Genomic DNA, 18,294 nt, shown 5'->3' with positions numbered 1-18,294 from the left:
TGGAAGAGTTGATTTAAAATGTGGATACTCTTTGCGTACATTTACTACTTTGTGGCTTTTTATAGACCATAATACCTAGTGGAGCACAGTAGACTACTTAACTGTTAAGAAAAGAGGGCTTAATCTTCTGCTAATTAGTCTAGGGATGCCCACTGTTTTGCAGTCTTTTAGAAGTCTTGCTTTGATGAGTAGTTACTGCAGAACTTTTAGGGAAGAAAAGTACTCAGTTGCAACTCCACTATCTAGGCAAACACCGAGCAGTAAAACTTCGAATGTGTGAGACAGGCTGTTGTTTGCCTGATCAGTGCAAATGCTTCTTGGAGAAGTACTTGAGATACCCTGACAGAAGGGGGAAAATGTAATTCGGGAAAAAAACCCTGCTCGCTTCCAAGCTTTCTTTGTTTTGTGAGAATTTGGCTGCTCTGAAGGTGACTAGGTAAGCTTGGTACACGTTTCTCCTTAAATTCTGTCATACTAAATTTGTTTTAGTGTTTTTTTTTTTTTCCCCTTAGCCTAATTATAGCTTCAAGGGATTTCTTGCTTCCTCCCCTAATACTGAAAATAACCAGGACTCCATTTCCCTCTTCTGGAGTGGTGCTGTGGTGGTATGAGTTTAATTGGTCTAATAAGAAGTGTGTGGCTTTATTTTGAGTGGTCAAATTCTCTGGGGGCTGAAATTCGCAGCTCTGGTTCCCAGCTACAAGTTCAGGACTTCAGTTCTTAACTAGGAGAGTGAAGACAGATCTTGGTCTCTCTTATCTTCTTTTGAAGCTTTTTTTTTCTTTGTGATTCTTTAAAGGAGGAAGAGGATTTCAGGCTCTTAATGCATGAAGCATATACTTCAATGAAATTCTAGTTTAGACCTTGACTTCCAACTCATTTGGCTGCTGTAACTCATTTTTGTCAGCATTTGGGAGCATGTAATGCCTGTTTTAGTGAAAGAGTTCTTAGTTAAAGAACCAGATCTGTGTTGCTGACGTCTGTTCTCCTTTTTGTTGCTGTAGTTGGAACTCAGGCAGTTGATACGTTTGTGTGACTTTGCTTAGTTCACCACGTTAGCAGAGCCAAACACGCTCGTATTGTGCAGCAACTTCTGTTCTTTGTGTCTTGATACTTCGAAATTACTGTAAATCTTAAGTAACACCTTTGTTACTGACTCATGCAGCAGATGTGGCCTTTCCTTTAATATTTTTGTCTTTGCTAGCTTTGTTTTTATGGTTAATATGTGAGTTTACCATTATATTAACGTTTACTTACTGCTAAAGGACAGTGAATGACTTTAATTGATTTTTTTGGTCTAAAGAATTTTAAAGAAATCTTAGTCTTGAATGGAATTTCAGGTTCTTTAGTATAAAGAAACATTGTATACTTGAAATAATAAAGAAAATTGTAATCTAGGAAGTTCTGTGTTCTTTTAAACAAAAATCTCCATGTTGTTGGCATTCATAGGTAGTAAATGGGGCAGTGTGCATGGAACATGTACCTGTTTATTTTCTTCGGGGTCCTGCCGCCATACAAAGCATAGTCTGTTGGCAACACACTGACTTCCCAAGGCCATTTAGCAAGCTTTGCATCTTGATGTTGCCCTAATGGCAGTTGGGGACAGGGTAATTGTGGAATGTGGAAGGACAGCTTGGCTTTGTTGGCGTCTTCTGGTTGGCAAATTAAATTGGGTAACAGGAGGAGATTAAATAGGAAGTCCCATTTTCTGTGTAATACTAAATGGAAAAGACTGTCTAGACAGCAGACAATGAAGAAGGTGTTCAAGTACATAAGTTGAAGTGGTATTCTGCGCTGGTATTTACTGAAGTGATAGTTAGTACTGTTTGTGTTAGTTTATATCAGTGAAATTTATTAGGAACTCTGTGTGTGTGGAGGGGTCGTGTGACAAATCAGACCAAACTTAAACTGATGAGAGCATAACAATGCAAAATTGAACTTGACCTAAAAAAGGGAGGCAGTTTTGTATGACTTTTGTATATCAGGTCTGGGGTGTAAGGTCACTTAAAGAAAATTGTACTTGTTAGTATTTAAAATGTAGTAGTTAAATGTGCTTTCAAAGTATGACCATCTAATGAAAGATGAAGAAAACAGACAAAAATAAAAATCGTTTTACTAAAAAAAATAAGCAGATGTTTTTGAAAACAGTACCTTTCATGTGCTAACTTCATAAGTAATTATCTTAGTTCTTACCTTTAACCTGGTCACATAGTATAAATTTATCAGACTTACTGCCACTATTTTAGTTCTTTTGGGAAAACACCTTTGATTTATAGAGTAGGAGTAGGTGTCTCAGTGAGGCATATTTGAAGTCTTACTTCATAATGGCTGCCCTTGTAGTAGCAATCTCATTGCTGCAGTGTGTGATAAGGTAGAATAGAGTTTTATAGATTTGTGTAGACAACAGAAAAATTGCCACAAGCTTTAAAATCCATGTTAAGTGTCTTTAAAAAGCCTTAAATTGCAGTGCTTCATCTGAAGCCATAAACCTGTACATCTTCAGATGTAATTTACTGAAGAAAATGCTAACACTATTTTTATTGTATATTAAAAATGCTTCCTGAATTTTTAAACGAACATTCCTTGCATGTGGGACTTGTACATCTGCTTCATGTTTATCAACAGCGGCTAATATTTAATAAAGTAATCTGAGGAAACAGGAACAATGTTAACTGTTTCACAGGTTGTGAAACTTGCTGCTACTAGGTGTCTTGGATATTGGGAATATTAAATCTTTTTTAAAGAAACAGAACTTGACCAATGGGCATACAGCCAACATTACGTATGGCAGTTGTTGCAGGAGGCATATAGAAAACAGGCTTCATATGTTAAGTGTTTTCATTTGGCAGTTTAGTGGGTGTTGTTCTGCATGTAGCCTATCATGTTTAATAAGTGGTGTAGGTCTAGTGTATAACGTGGGAGAACTTTGAACTGCTAATTATTGCTTGGATTGATTGTGTGGGATTGATTGACTGTGCTGTACTTGCTCTCTTTCTGACACTCTTTCCTAAACATCTTACACCCAGTAGACAAAATACGGGTGCAGGGAAACTTCTGGTTTTAATTCAGTGATTGCTATAATATGCTGTAATGCAAACTAAACTTGGAACTTGAAAGATTTTATCAAGGATTAAGCTCTTCAATTGATATGTTGCAAGGCAAATGTCATCTATTTCAAATACATTGAACTTTAAACAGGTGTCAAATTGTAGGAGACTAGGTTATAATATTCAGATCAAGGGACCATAGAGTAGCCTGTTAAATGTACTTTAGACATTAAGTCATGCTCCAAAGATGATGTACTCCTCTATGTTTAGGTATGCAGGGACTCCTTTCCATAACATTTTTCTCACCTATTGTTCATCAGAAGGTGACAGCTTATTCTGTTACACTCTTCTTCTACTTTGGATTGTGACAGGGTTCCCACATTATCATTCCCTTTGAACTTTTTCATCCACTGAAAAGATCCCTCTAGACAGGATTTGTCTGTCCTGCAGATCCTTCATAGCTATGAGTGAACCCCATAATTGGTGGTGGTGGGGAGGTTGTTGTACCCTCTTCTTTACTTGCCAGCGTAAGAAACAAAACTCTTAATTTGATTTAGCTCATGGATCTCTTCCTTTTTTGTAGATATTATGATCAGCTGTGTTCAATTGAACCAAAGTTTCCGTTCTCTGAAAATCAGGTAAGATGATGTGTCAAACCATTAAACTGAATTGTGATCATGGCAACTAGGATATGACTGCCAAGCCTGTACCTAATCCACAAAACAGTACTTCTCTCAGGCAAGACATTTAAACTATGAGCCTTATTTTCCCAACCTCTGTTGATTTTCAGTCTGTACTCACAAATAGTCTACACTGAAATTTCACCTCTAGTGGCCAGGATTGCCTTCATATTAAAGATTCAGAAAAGTTCTGCTGTTGGCTGGTGGTTATTGTGGTCTAAATTAGATAGTGTGCTTTGCCATAATATTCTTCTTCAACTCCTTTCCTTTTCCCAAGAAGTCTATTTCAGGCTATGTTATAAATGCTTTTTTAAAAACGTAATATATATGGGAAAAGCTTTAGTTAGTAATGGATGGAATATGATGTTTGTTTTTTGAGGTAGAACAGATGTTTCATTCATAGCAATAACAGTAAACCCACTGGTTTACTACTATTTTTCTGCCTCTGCATCTATAAATTACGTAGTTCCTCTATAGATGTGTTAATTTTTTTTTCTTCCTCTAACACATTTCTTTAGAATTCTATGGTTTTGAGGATGAATTCAGCTTAAGAAAACTTTCCTCAAGTGGAGACTGAAATAGATCTTTAGGCTCCTATATTTTTTTTTTGGGGGGGTGGGGGGTGGGTGGCGGGGGGAGATGTAGATTTTCTTTGGAGGCATTTACAAGTAGGACAGAATTTCAGTTTCTTTGGCAGATGATATTTGAATGGCAAGGTTATAATTTAAACATTTCTTTCAGATTTAGGGGATTACAAGGGGGTGGTTTTGATGCAATTCAAACTGATTTGAGTCTTCTGTGTAGCTGCCTTCACTTGTTTGTGAAGTAAAGCCCACCTACACTTTGGTTTTAATGTGCAAATGTTTTGATGTGGTGCTCTGCTAACTCTGGGAGGTGGAGAACTGGGAAACTTCAGGAACAAGATTTGCAGATCTGTAAACTGTTCTATCAAATTGAAGTAGTCAGTGGAAGCAGGAATGAACAGTTGGGACCAGAAATTCCTGAACCGGCATTTCTTCTGGAGGAAAATATTACTGAACAGTACTGTGTGTTCTCAAGTTATTCTCCGAGGGCATTTTAAAATGAGGGATTTTGTTATCTTTCCTGGGCTGATACCTGTGGCCTACAATCAATTTTATCAGCTGAATCAAATTGCGGAACTTCAAAGCAGGTTCTGTGAAGTATTTGCATTGTCTATGGAATGTATGCTAGAAGTGTAATATAAAACACTTTTTACCTGCTTTCTCTTCCCTGAGTGCATTTCCTGGCAATGCTGCTATTGAATTCACTCTTAATATCATGTTATAAATATTGTATTAAAAAGAAGTTCCGAATATGCTAGTACCCAACTGCCTGGTTGGGTAGTTTCCTTTAACTGTGACCACCATACCTGTCTGTCAGACTTCACGTGAGAAGAATATCTTAGTTTGGAAATAAATTTGTCTGTCACTCAGAGGAGGAATGGAGCTGAAGGTCTATTTTGAGAATTTATCTTGCTTGCTTTAAAAAAAGATTTGAAAAAAACTAACAGGAAGGAAAAAATATAATAATTTTTTTAAGTAACTCTTGATGATTTTCTGACACTTCCAGTGTTTGTAATGTCACAGGTGAATTAAATGTTTTATATTGTTAGAATTAAAAAAGATAAGTATGTAAATTTGGGATATTTTCTGAAGACTCCATTGTTTATTTTAGAAATAAAGATGTTTTTCACAACTTTCAGGTCTGTGTAACGTTTACGTGGAAAGATGCTTTTGATAAAGGATCGCTTTTTGGAGGCTCTGTCAAACTGGGTATGTAATCACACTGAGAATGCAAGAGTTAATGATAAAATTTGAGAGTTTTTTTTATAGCTGAAAGGTTAACAGTCTTTCTAGTATTATCAGTATAACTTTCCACGAGTCCAGCTACGTTACTAAGAGATAAATCACTTCTGTTCCTTGCACACCCCCAGCTGACTTTAGTGAAAACGATTCAAGATGACATTAAGTTTCAAAGGTAGGCTTTTGGTAAGCCATCTTTTAATTGCTTTATATGAGTCAGATCCTCTTGAAAAGTGCAATCTTTAAGAGAAGCAAGTCCCCTGCAGAAGAAGAGCATTTATCTGGCTTCAGTAACATAATTGGATGTCACATGATCTTCAAGAGACTAGAAGGACCTGCCTGCCAATGCACTGAAATGATTCTTCTATTAATTTATAAAATGTTTTCAAACAGATTTGAACACTTAAAAAAATAAATTATATTTGTTTTCTGCAAATGTAAGGAGTTTGTCTGTTTCATTTTACTTGCATAGGGACAATTCTGCACTGCAATTTTTGGGTCATAAAATGGATTTGGAACACTTGCCAATGCAGAAACGAAGACTAAATGCTTTTGAATTAAGTGTAAAGCTGCCCAGCTGTCATAATTCTCTGATGTTTCTATTTATACCTAAGTGTTCATCATGGCTGATGTTGCAAGATGACCATTGCAATTTTGAAGCTGTAGACAAAGCCTGAAAAATCTGTTGCAATACTTCTTTTTTAAAAAAAAAAATTTTTTTTTGTATCCTGCATATAGTTTTCTGTTAGCAACTACTGAAAATCTATGCAACTGCCGTGTTCTGAATACAGGTGCTACAGCCATTCTTGGGTGAACTGTATGCAGAACAATATACCACATCCCTATATGTAAGCAAATGCTGCATGTATTTCCTTGCTCTATTTTCTTAACTCTTCCAGAAGGTTCTTCTGGATAATCATAAAATGGTTTGGGTTGGAAGGGACCTTAAAGCCCATCCAGCCCATCACAGATGCTGTGACTGCTTGAAAAGTGACCCAGTTCACATCATGGCATGTAATCTGAAATATGTTGGCTTAAGTTAATAGGTAGAACCATAAACAGATGAGTCTGAGGAAAAGCAATATTGCTAAACAGCTGTTCTCACTGTAGTAAATCACACTTGAAAAGCAGTCAAAAGTATAAAATAGTTCTAGAAATAAAGTATTTTTGCACTTCAGAAACTTGAAATAATATTTTTTGTTTTAGTCTTTTGAACGATGTGTAACCTCTACAAGATGTTTTTTTCAGAAAAAAATTGGAAAACACACTTCAAAAGAGGTTTTCAGATTATTTCATGTACTGTGTAGATCTTTATACTATGGTCTTTATAGTTCCTCACTTAGAAACATTTAGTGGAAGTATTAAACAAGGCTCTGTTCAGCCTTCAGACTAAAGAGGACTTCAACTTTAAAACTTCATTATGATTTGCTTTATTTTTTGGTTTGAAACTGTGGTTTCCTCTGCAGGACGCTAAAGTACTGAGGATTATTTTCTTAACAGTGTGGGTAACTGTCTCTCTTGATTGCAGCTCTGGCGAGTTTGGGGTATGAGAAGACTTGTGTTTTGTTCAACTGTGGAGCATTGGCAAGCCAGATTGCAGCAGAACAGAATCTAGATAATGATGAGGGACTGAAAGCTGCAGCCAAACACTATCAGGTACAGAGGACCCCTGCTTATGCTTTTGAATTCTATTATTAATCTTAGAACATCAATTTTATAGCTGCATGTGTTTTTTTTTCCCTTACCTACAAAGGTAGGTTGACTAATTGCCTGGTGTTGGCTTGTGCATATTTGCTAGTTTTGAAGGATTTAATTGCATATTAGCTCCCCTCTGCCCCTTCCCCCCAGGAGTGTTGGTAACTAACAACCTTCAGCTTAAGATTTGGTGACTGGCTAATATTCTTAACAAGTTCTACAGCAATAATCTCTTGTATTCTTCTTGGTAAAATGCAATACGTTTTTCCCATTCTTATGCGATTAGCCATAGCCAGAATGCTTTTACTTGTAGTCTGTCTTGATAAATGTGTCAATGCAAGTTAACTTCAAGAACAAGAAATTGCAAGGGTTTTTTTTGGTAGCTAAACAGTAAACGGGATACCGAACAAGTTCTATTTTTTGAAATTATTTTATGTATTATATTTGCAAAGGTAAAAATCTGTTTGAGAATGTGAAGGATAATATATTGTTTTCTTTTGTTTAGTTTGCAAGTGGTGCTTTCCAACACATTAAAGACACTGTTCTGTCAACATTGAATCGAGAACCTACAGTGGACATCTCTCCAGACACAGTTGGAACTCTCAGTCTTATTATGTTGGCTCAAGCCCAAGAAGTGTTTTTTTTGAAAGCAACAAGAGGTATACTTTAATGGTTGGGTTAAATATTTAAGTGCTCATTGCAACTTCCATAAAAATTTAAAAGCATATTATGTTACTAAGAGCTGGTAAATGGCCTTTCAAATGTTTTTATTTTTCCCATTACGTATTTCCACACCATGCCCACCTGCAAATGCAGGTCATTAAACAAACTACAGATGTCATTTTAGAATTTGTCTAAGGTTCATTTGACAGTGCATTTGTTCCATTTGTTTTTCCTTCCTTCTTGTGTTCAAAACAATTAGCCTTGCTTTAGAAAGGATTTTGTTGGTTTACATATTTTTCCTTGTTGAAAACTAAAATCATCTAAAAGAACCAAGAGTACTAGAAATAGTGCACAGGAGCTTTACCACTACTCCCCTCCTATACATGGGGAATGATTTCATGAGAACTTAGAGAAATGACTGTACAGGGAAGCAAAGGACATTTCCTAGGAGTTTAGTGGAATTAAATTGTTCCATTGCCCCTCATTTTTAAGAGGGGAACTCTTTGACCTTGTTTAAATTTGAGAATGCCCAGTTTGTCTCTGAAAGTGAAATTCTGAAGGCAGAACAAAAATTATGTCCCTAACCGTTAAAGGCTGATTATGAAATACTCATTCAGCAGCAGCATATTTTCATGCAGTTATTGAAGAACATATGCTTCCAGGAACTTTCCTGTGGAACAGGACCATCTTCAGTACTAGATTTTCTTGCTTTTCTGCTCCTCTCTCTTGCAACAAGCTGTACATCTAGAACTTAAAGGTATCCAAAAGTAAAACTAAGGACCTAAAGGTCAGATGTGATGCTCACACCCCCTACCCCTGCTCTCCACCCTATTGTTTGCAGTACAGTGGAGGAAGGCGATGTTTCTTATCTTGTATGCTTCTTCACAGGGAAGATTTCTCAAAAGCCTCATAGCCATACTGCCTTAATCTTAAAAGAATCTTAACCAGAAATTAATGTCCTTCAACTAAATGATAAACCATGATTATGTTCTTTGTTAGGCTGTTTAGCAGTATTTTGGTCTCTGGATATTCGGACATTGCTTTTACATAAGTCCACAACTTGGTCTCAAAACTCAAATTCAGTTTCTTGCTGCACTGATGATTTGCATTACATGCAATTTTTGTTTTTTGTCTAGCATGAGACAGTCTGTTTAGCAGCCTTACCCAGCTGATCTTGTTGGTTCTGATGGAACTGAGTTTATTCACAAATTGAAAGCAAAATTGTTTGACAAAAAACAAATTGGTCTGCAAAGTCAAACTTCTTTGCAGAACTACAGATTAGTTCCAGAGTTTCTGAAGAACTTAATGTTTTAAGTGTCTTGAAGTCTGAATGTTTGCTCTTCCATCTCTAGGCTTGCATAGCAGCTTTGATATTTTAAGGATATGTGAGTGAAAACAAAAGCCTCTAATGGTGAAGGATCTATTCCAAACTGTTTACATGGACAAATGAATCTCTAATGTTTCTGTTGTTAATGTGGCTAATGTACTAATATTTTTTTCTGTTTAAGCTGAGGCTCTGTGAAAGAATATGTAACTAGCACACACACACACTAGATGGGGCTACAAGGATGTTCTATTTAGGTGTTTTGTTTTTATTAAATATTTAGTGTACTGGAGAGAAACACTTTAACAAAAAAGTTAGTTGCCAATTCCTTTCTCTCCATATGTCTGAATCGTGTTCCACGGTGAAAAGATCTGTTTGGCATATCTTAAGTACATTTCTGTCATAGAACATAGATACATCATAGCTCATATCTGCAGTGTTGTAGATGTGTGTGTGGGCTGGAATGAGCAGCCCACTTGGGATTTGATTTTAGTGAGTAAGTATGCCCTTCAGGCTTCTTAATCCCCCCTCCCATACATCCTACTAATGCCTATCAGTCTGGCAGTATATAAAAATCACCTGAATCAGTGAATGCTCGTTTGTAAGAGCAGCTATTTAGATGGCCAACACTTGCATTGATTGCCTGCCTTGTCTTTGGAGGCTGAATTGCTAGTGTAGGCCAGAGGCCATTATGAAAGGAGATGAAAATAGATAGTGTGTTCCCATTTTAACAGTTCTAGTTTTAGGAACAGGGTGAGAACAAGAGGCAGGGAATGCTGCTGAGGATGTGGCTCTACTGTGAAGCAGTGGGCGCCAGTTGGAGGAACTGTGGTTACTGATGTTTAAGAATGCTTTCTATATTTGCTGTAAGTTGACCTCAGTATGGGCTGCTATGGAAAGGACCGGTCTCTTCTCTTCTGCCGCATTTCAAGTTTTTGAGTCTTGATATTGAGTTTGATTAGGGAACAGATCCTGCTGAAAATTGAATATATTTTTGCTGGCTATATTTTGGCTAAATTCTTTGTGAGTGACCGCACAAAGGCATGTGCTGGCACAAGGAAAGGTCTGAGAAGGAGCTGCCAAAGCCAGAATGGAACTGTGCATGTTACTGGCAGCCTGCCCTTGGTACAAGGTGAGGCATCACTCTTAATCCTGCATAAATGCTAGCAGCTACTGAAAGATTTCTCTTAGGACTGATTGAACTTGCAGCTTCATGACTGAAGTGAAAAAATCTGGAAGCTGCAGCTGGATATTGAGAGAAGAACGGGATCCCACCCTTGTAAAATTATACCCTTGCAATACAGTTGCTGCTTAAAAATAAACAGGTAAATTATGTCATCTTCAAAAACTGATGATAATCGTAATCGTTCTTTGTTTTTTCTTCTCCAACCCCAGATAAAATGAAAGACGGTATCATAGCTAAACTAGCTAATCAAGCTGCAGATTATTATGGCGATGCTTACAAACAATGTCAATATAAAGATACTCTGCCCAAGGTTAGTAACCCTCATAGAAATAACATGGGATCTGCTGTTGTTCACAACATGCTTGATGAAGAACACGTAAAATGTTATCCTCAAGAAAAGTTGACCGTCGTTGCTACATTTATGTTGTATTTGAACCTGTACCTTAAAAAACAGTGAAGAATCTAGGAGGAAAAATACACTTTCTTAAGCAACTAAAAAAAAAGTGATGTGTTTACTTGTGACACATTTGCTTAAAGGGATCTTGGGATATTTGATATGTTTAGGGATGCCTTCTTAATACACTAAATCTGTTTTTCAAACTAACACTTCCTAATGGGGTTTAATCAGCTTCTAGTGTCCAAGTTTTCATTTGAAATTTGTTGTCTTTGGTGACAGGATGAATATGGTATCATTGATCACCTATCTGTTAATGTAAAATATGGCTGAAAGTGTGTCCTCTGTCTGCTTCCCTACCATCTCCTCTTCTTCCACCCCAAAACAATTTTGATATTTGTAAGTTATCTCTGTTTAGGCTTGACTGTGAGTGGCTTTGATTTTGGCGGATACAGGAAGATTTTTTTTCCATACTTTGAGTATATACTAAATAACCGGTACTTTAAGAATGAGCAAATGAAGAAGGCTTTACGCATGGTATTCAAATCATAAGACAGTAGAAATTCTTTTGTGCAGTGAGTTACTTTAAACTTGGATAAAATGTACTTATTTTTTGATACTGACTATTGACAGTTATATCAAGCAAAGTAGGAGATTGGTTTACACAGTGCTTTTTGGTTGAATATCTGTGGGAAGCATCCCACACTGCTGATGTTCAATTATTTTTTGTTCATTGATAGTTTCAGAACTCTAAAATAACTATTCCAGCTTTTAGTGGTTGGTCTTGTTACAAATGTGGAATATACTAGATTTACTAAAACAAAGCAAAAAAATAATGCCTTCCCTACTAGAAAACTTAGTGGAAATATTTTGACTAGGGATAAATGAAAAATGTCAAGGTCTGGTCCTTCAAGTTGATATATGTTCTTAGCCGGATAAGTCTCTTTAGTAAATATTTTGGCAATTATTTTCTCTGGAAAAAAAATCAGGTCATTTTTTTCTTGTACTGTAGAATAGAATCTTGATAGCCATATAAACTGTAAGTGCTACTGTACTAAAGTAAAAGTACGCATTTTTATTTTTAAGCAATAATTCCCACAGAAATGCCTTTGCTGTTGGCCAGTCAGTGATTTTTTTTAACATATATTTTGGGAAAAAAATAAAGCCTAACTTAACTTTAAATAGATATTTTATCGGGCTGCAACTTCGAGTTCTTTTGTGTGTGCATGTATTTCCTCTTGTACATTCACTGGCGTTTTACAGATTGGGCCAATTTCTTGCTTAGGTACTGTGGTTGTAATTGAATTCTGAGGGGTGATGAGATTGAATGAAGTTATTGCTTTGTCTTTTGTGCTTGTGAATCTCTCTAAACAATAGATTTGCTGCCTGTTCCAGTTGTACAGTAATTTGTCAATTGATTATTTGAAATAACTCACAGAAACAGCAAACCTTATTATGTTAACATCAGCTCTGAGAGCCCTTACCTGTTTAGTTAGGAGTGTGAAATAGAAGGTGACTTGATGTGTCAGACTCCAGTTGCAACCAGTCTCCCTAGCTGCTTCTCTTTAAAATTAGTCCTCTTTTCATTTCTGGTGGGGGCAGCGAGGTTGCACAAATGTGAAGAAGTTGTTTTTATGTCCTGAGTTCTTTAAAACATCACTCTGCTTTTCCAGTGCTCCTTGATTTAAGAAATAAAACAGTAAGGCCAAATCCTTGATCAAAGACCATGTCTAATGCCGTGGGGTGCAGTATTATGTTTTCTTCATGTCTTGGTTGGTACTTCTGTGAAGATAAGTGCATTTATATAGAAGTCTAAAAGTGACTTTTTAATGGCTTACATCTCAATGTTTTTGGTCCTTTTATTTGTTATTTGTTTTCGTGATTCTGGAGTTACTTTCTTGATGGCCTTCTGCTGTTATAAGTGTCATCGCTTCATTAAATAAAAAATACCTGTTTTCTTCCCTCCCCTTTCTCCCTTCTTTTAAGAACACTGTCTTGGCTTTGTCTTGGGGGTGTTTGGGTATGTTCTGGTAACTATCCTTTCTAACATGTGCATGCGTTTCTAATCTTTGGAGTAAATGTTGTGACTCCATGGCTTGAATTTAAATTGTAGTTCATCTAATATAATAGCCATTAAGAATTTTGCAGCAATGGATTTTTTAAAAAAAAATCTGGATTCAATCCATGCTAAGTCGCATGTTCTCTGACATTTACCTCTAATATTTTAACCTATCTAAACCATTAATTGGGTGATTCTAATTTCCTTTTCTTCCTTTTTCTTCCTGCATCCCATGTTGTCTGTGGTGGTTTATGTGGTTGGACTTTCCCCTGGTCAGTATTTTTATTTCCAGGAGGTGTTTCCTGTTCTGGCTGCAAAGCACTGCCTTATGCAGGCCAATGCAGAATACCATCAATCTATCCTGGCGAAACAGCAGAAGAAATTTGGTGAAGAGATTGGGAGGCTACAGGTGTGTAAAATGTATACTTGTTTTCTCGCATTTTTTGGAAGAAAAAATTAAGTCATGTTTATCAAGTGAATCAAATTACTAGCAGCTGCCAAGATAAATATCTCTGCACTTTAATGATTTTTGGACAGTTTGATACTGCTTGACACATTAAGTCTGCGTTTTTGTATTTATGTACGCTTATCTCAGAATAGTTAACATGACAGATTTGCTAATAAATGTTCCTAAGTAATTTTATTAAAATAAATGAAAATTTTCTTATTCTGTACTTAAATCCTTTCCTGTAACCCCAATTTAAATCTTCATTATTTTTGAAAAGCACAAGGGAAGTTTTGAGATGTAGGATTATCACGTTGACATTTTAAAAGTTACTGTTAGGCATTTATTGCTTGCTTCTGGAGCTTGATTTTTTTTTTAATGTTCGTGTAACAATTAAGTGCCTATATGAACTTCTAATAGCAAATACTATGACTGTTACTGGGTAATGGATGAAGATATATACCTGTTGTTTACTCTCGAGTTTGAAATCTGTCTGGCAGAGCTTTTTCTCTAGGATATCACTGTAATGGACTATTAATGCCTTTTTATGTTCAGCCCACATAATGCTCTGTTATAGGAAGTATCCCTTCATGCTGAGTAGTTAAGATTTTTTTAGTAAATTCTGAAGAGAAATATGTCATTACCTATTTTAGCACTGTCATGAATGGCGTGTAGTCAGAAGTTAGTCCTCTCTTTTTATTTGAATACATTTAGTAAAGTAAAGCTTAAATCCTGTTCTCCGTAGTTATCACAGTGCTGCTTCCATAATTAAAGTATACGAGAGATCTAGTATCCTTCCTGATGAGCTGCTCTGAGAAATTCAGGTGAAATAAAGTAATACTTTTTTTATTTTCCTAGATCCAACTAGATCAAAGATGGGTTAGGTACGGGGTGGGGTAAGAACAGTTGTTGTAGGCTTCCAAATTAAAGTATATATGACACTCCTGTATGTTCTCCTGTCGCCCTGTTTCTTGCAAATGCTAATTAGACTTATAGTATTGAGGGGGGAAGGAGGGAGAAAAGAACTGCTGTTAGAGTGCTTTTTGGCACAATGGAAAATAGAAAAAATGTCAGCGAACTTCAAATATATTTCTAATATCTCTTAGGTTCCACTTCTCAATCCTCAGAACCTTGAGTTCTTGAACTGGTGTGAGTTTACATAAATTTTGACTAAAATTGCCTCTTACATGTTTTGTTTTTATGTATTTGGAACACAAATGTGATTAGGATGAAACAGATACAATCTAAAGATGGTGTGTTGTCCTGCATCACTCTGAAAATAAATTGGGTGTAGGAAAGCCAGATACATCAGAGTTGTATGTAGATGCAGCAAATGGGAGTGAAGAAACATCGGACCTTGTATTTTATTTTAATGTGCAGTAGGATTTCAACAACACTTCTGCAGCTTTTGAGTTTGAGATTAAGTGTTGGTAGCAGGTGTGAAAACCAGGACTCTGTTCTTGCGTCTTCTATGCATGTGAGCAAGCGAGCAAGATTTGAACCTTATCTGCAAAAACGAGCTGTTGGTTTCATAAATTAACATGAAAATGACGTGACTTTTTTTGAGAATGGGTTTTCGTGGTGTTACTGCCTCTAACCCATGTTTGCTTCTTTTTTGTTTTGGGGACACATAGTGAAACTGTTGTGGGATATTAACTTGCCCTTGCCCACTGTCTTTTTTTCCACGAAACTATTATAATTAGTAAATTATTTTTTCAATTTTGATACCCAAAAAAATATCTTCCCCATCATTTATGGAAAAGAAGAATATCAACCAAATGCTTTGGAAGTAAAGTCACTTGGCTAACTGGGATACTCCTCTGTTTTCCTAAATAAATATAATGGAGAGAGAGAGAAAACACTGTTTTAATTTTAACTGTTTTTTATTTTCTAGCATGCAGCAGACTTGGTTAAAACAGTGGCATCTCGTTATGATGAATACATAAATGTTAAAGATTTGGTTGACAAAATCAACCGTGCACTTACAGCTGCCAAAAAAGACAATGACTTCATTTATCATGACCGTGTTCCTGACCTGAAAGACTTGGAGCCCATTGGAAAAGCTAGCCTTGTGAAGTCTACTCCAGTTGTTGTTCCCCTCAGTCAGAAATTCATGGGTAAGCAAAGTGTGTGAAGCTTGGCGTAATTGCTATCTTGGGAAACGCACATGGTCACCAATGCTCCTCTGTGCCATGAAAATGCAAATGTTTACTTCTGAATCTATGAAGTTTACCACAGTTTTGAAAGTGTCTTTTTTTTCTAATTTGTTCTTTTACTGCTTGATGACCAATATACTAGGAGATTAAACCACAGGTCATTATCTGCAATGTTACTTTTAAGATATTCTCAGATTTTTCTCAGCTGCTGTTCTTCTATATTAAACCAATCTTTTTAACTTCAGAAAGAACACTAATGTAGGGGTAAGTATCATATCATATAATCTTCACTAATCTAGTTGCTGGCCTTCGTAAAGCTCCAAAATATCAGTTCGTTGTCTGAACAGGAAAGTTCTGAAAAATGATCTGCTCTTGTCTTTCTCCTTTTCTTCCTTTTAAAAAGAGCCTTAAGGAAGATATGACTTGTAGTCATACAGATGTTCTCAATGTAATGCTTTTAAATTACTTCAACTCAATTTCTGCCTTAGATAGAAATCTAAATATATTAGGTAAAGACCTGTAGAAATATTCACTATATTAAGCTAGAGAACTGTAGAAATAGATTTATTTTTAACACATCCTGGGGAGCAGAGGAGAAGTATCTTACACTGTGTAGATCGGTCTCTGTATTGCAACCTGTACTAAAGAGCCATGAAGATGTTTGTATCCTTTTACTTTCACAGTGCAATTGCAGTAATTTATGCTCCTTCCCTTGTAGACCTGTTTGAGAAGATGGTTCCATTGCAAGTTCAGCAATCTGTGAGTGTCTATAACCAGAGAAAGGCAGATCTAGTAAACAGGCTAATAGCCCAGATGAGAGAAGCCACAACTTTGGCAAATGGGTAAGTATGGCTTCTAGTTAACTTTATCAAGATGAGTTATGGAACAGCCTCTCAATACTAGTTCCCTTGCAGCCTGTCAGCATCCAGATTACAGTAAAGTTTTTTATTCCTGTGTAGTAGGCTGGCAAATTTGAGGTCTATAGTGGTATTTAGAACTACTTGAATGCATCTAAAGAACAAACAGTATTCCATTTTCTTCAGCCTTTCGTCAGTTTTTAGGGATCTGACATTTGCTCAGAAAGAGTTCCACTACCATTAATCTACAGGGATTTTCATGTTTCAGTGGTCAGCTTGATTGAGCCAGTGATCCACTACACTACATGGTATTCTTCCCCCAAGATTTTGTTCTTTAATAATAATAAAATCTTATCAACCTGAAAGATAGGAACGTAACTCAAGGCAGTTGGTTATTTATTTACCAGATAGTTGTTACTGAAAATGTTTGCCACTTTTGTGGAAGCTAGAAGACTAGGATTTGTTTAGCTTTTAAGAGCTTTGAAACTTGCTTTTGGAGAGGTGTTCTCTAGGAATAAGTTTAAAGTATTCAGTTTGACCTTTCTGTCCAAGTGTATGTTGTACAATGCGTCCATTCTGATAATGGACTGTGTGATCATTTATTTGGATAGCAATGTTATTACAGGGTATATTACAGGTATCTAACACATCACACAAGTTGCTGTATAACATGTTGACTTTTTCAGTGTGTTGGCTTCCCTCAATCTTCCGGCTGCTATTGAAGATGTTTCTGGTGATACTGTTCCTCAGTCCATTTTGAACAAGTCCAAGTCTGTGATTGAACAGGGAGGAATTCAGACTGTTGATCAGCTGATCAAAGATTTGCCTGAGCTGCTACAAAGGAACAAAGAAATCTTAGATGAAGTAAGCTCAGCAACTGCTAACACTCAAGACATTCTTTGGGGAAAAAAAAAACACACTACCACTCAACTTGTTTTCTCTAAGTGGCAATAGAAAAGGTGCACGGTTATACAAAACGCTTGAGACTTTAATAGCGTTTTAAAACCGCAGTGCTTGTAATAACATGCTGTTTAAGTGTTTAGTCCACACATGCCAAAACCAGGCTGTCATGTATGAATGTTCACTTATGAGTATTTTCTTTTTTAAGATTAAGTTGGGGGAGGCAGGGAAACATGCCGTACAGATTTTAATCATTTGTCTTCTATATCTTTTATTTGCCGAATTAAATTTATACAAGATATTTGTGTTGGTGGTATTTTCTATACTAGCTATTTCATGTTTACAAGGGGTTATAATGCATGTAACACTTTTAACTCTTGCAGTCCCTACGGTTGTTAGATGAAGAAGAAACTACAGACAATGAACTCCGAACAAAATTCAAAGAACGCTGGCAGCGAACGCCATCCATTGAACTCTATAAGCCTTTAAGGGCAGGTAAAGTTAATATTTCTTGGCTTGGATCTTAGGAATGTTCTAAAAATGTTCATTGTGTAAATTGAAGTAGCGTTCAGTGTTGTGATGCTGTCTTTAAAGATACAAATCACAGTTTAGGAGAGGGTGTGGTAAAACATCTTTGTTGCTATCTGTGCTATTACTCGGAGTTGAGGGTTGTTACAGTAGTGGAGAGTTTCCTGCTTTTGCACCCATGGAGCGCGTGTGAATGCTAAAGTTTCAGAGATGGTATATAATGAAAGATAGCTGCCCTCCTAAGAACTTGGTTTCAATTACCACTTATGTGGGTCTTTTAGTTTAGTGTGTCTTTGTGAGTTAACATCTTTTTTTTGTATTTCCTAAGGTGTTCTTTTGTCATTGATTTTTCTTTTTTCCAATGGTTAGTTAAATTACTCACGATCATCACAATATCAGGCTTTCTGTGTACTTAATATTTTTTATTTTTTTAGTTTTTTTAGTTTTGAAGCTAGCGAGGGACTGGTACCAGTGCCTTAGTAAAGTGAAGGCACAGGCTTTAAAATCTGAGTGGCTCAAAGTAGTGTGTATTAATAT

At 36.3% G+C, this 18,294-nt stretch overlaps 1 protein-coding gene and 1 long non-coding RNA gene across 3 annotated transcripts in view; one reads left to right on the top strand and one right to left on the bottom strand.

Moving 5' to 3' along the window:
* The window catches only part of LOC308189116, a 79,323-nt gene that overhangs the window by 36,278 nt on the left and 24,751 nt on the right, over positions 1-18,294 (bottom strand). The gene's annotated exons all lie outside the window — the stretch shown is intronic.
* PDCD6IP (programmed cell death 6 interacting protein) overlaps positions 1-18,294 on the top strand; it is a 29,295-nt gene that overhangs the window by 2,601 nt on the left and 8,400 nt on the right. Inside the window, exons 2-11 of one of the 2 annotated variants that reach the window (XM_080578829.1) lie at positions 3,631-3,685; positions 5,451-5,520; positions 7,079-7,206; positions 7,751-7,904; positions 10,628-10,728; positions 13,164-13,280; positions 15,211-15,433; positions 16,191-16,314; positions 17,016-17,193; positions 17,613-17,724. In XM_080578829.1, coding sequence (XP_080434955.1) covers positions 3,631-3,685; positions 5,451-5,520; positions 7,079-7,206; positions 7,751-7,904; positions 10,628-10,728; positions 13,164-13,280; positions 15,211-15,433; positions 16,191-16,314; positions 17,016-17,193; positions 17,613-17,724 — 1,262 coding nt within the window. Of the gene's footprint in view, positions 1-3,630; positions 3,686-5,450; positions 5,521-7,078; positions 7,207-7,750; positions 7,905-10,627; positions 10,729-13,148; positions 13,281-15,210; positions 15,434-16,190; positions 16,315-17,015; positions 17,194-17,612; positions 17,725-18,294 lie in introns of both variants that reach the window. The other variant, XM_080578830.1, reaches the window with a different exon arrangement.

This window comes from Anser brachyrhynchus (genome assembly GCF_964034855.1).
Source record: "Anser brachyrhynchus genome assembly, chromosome: 2".
NCBI lineage: Eukaryota > Metazoa > Chordata > Aves > Anseriformes > Anatidae > Anser > Anser brachyrhynchus.
Note: the sequence above shows the minus strand (reverse complement) of the source record. Positions and strands in the feature narration are given on the sequence as shown.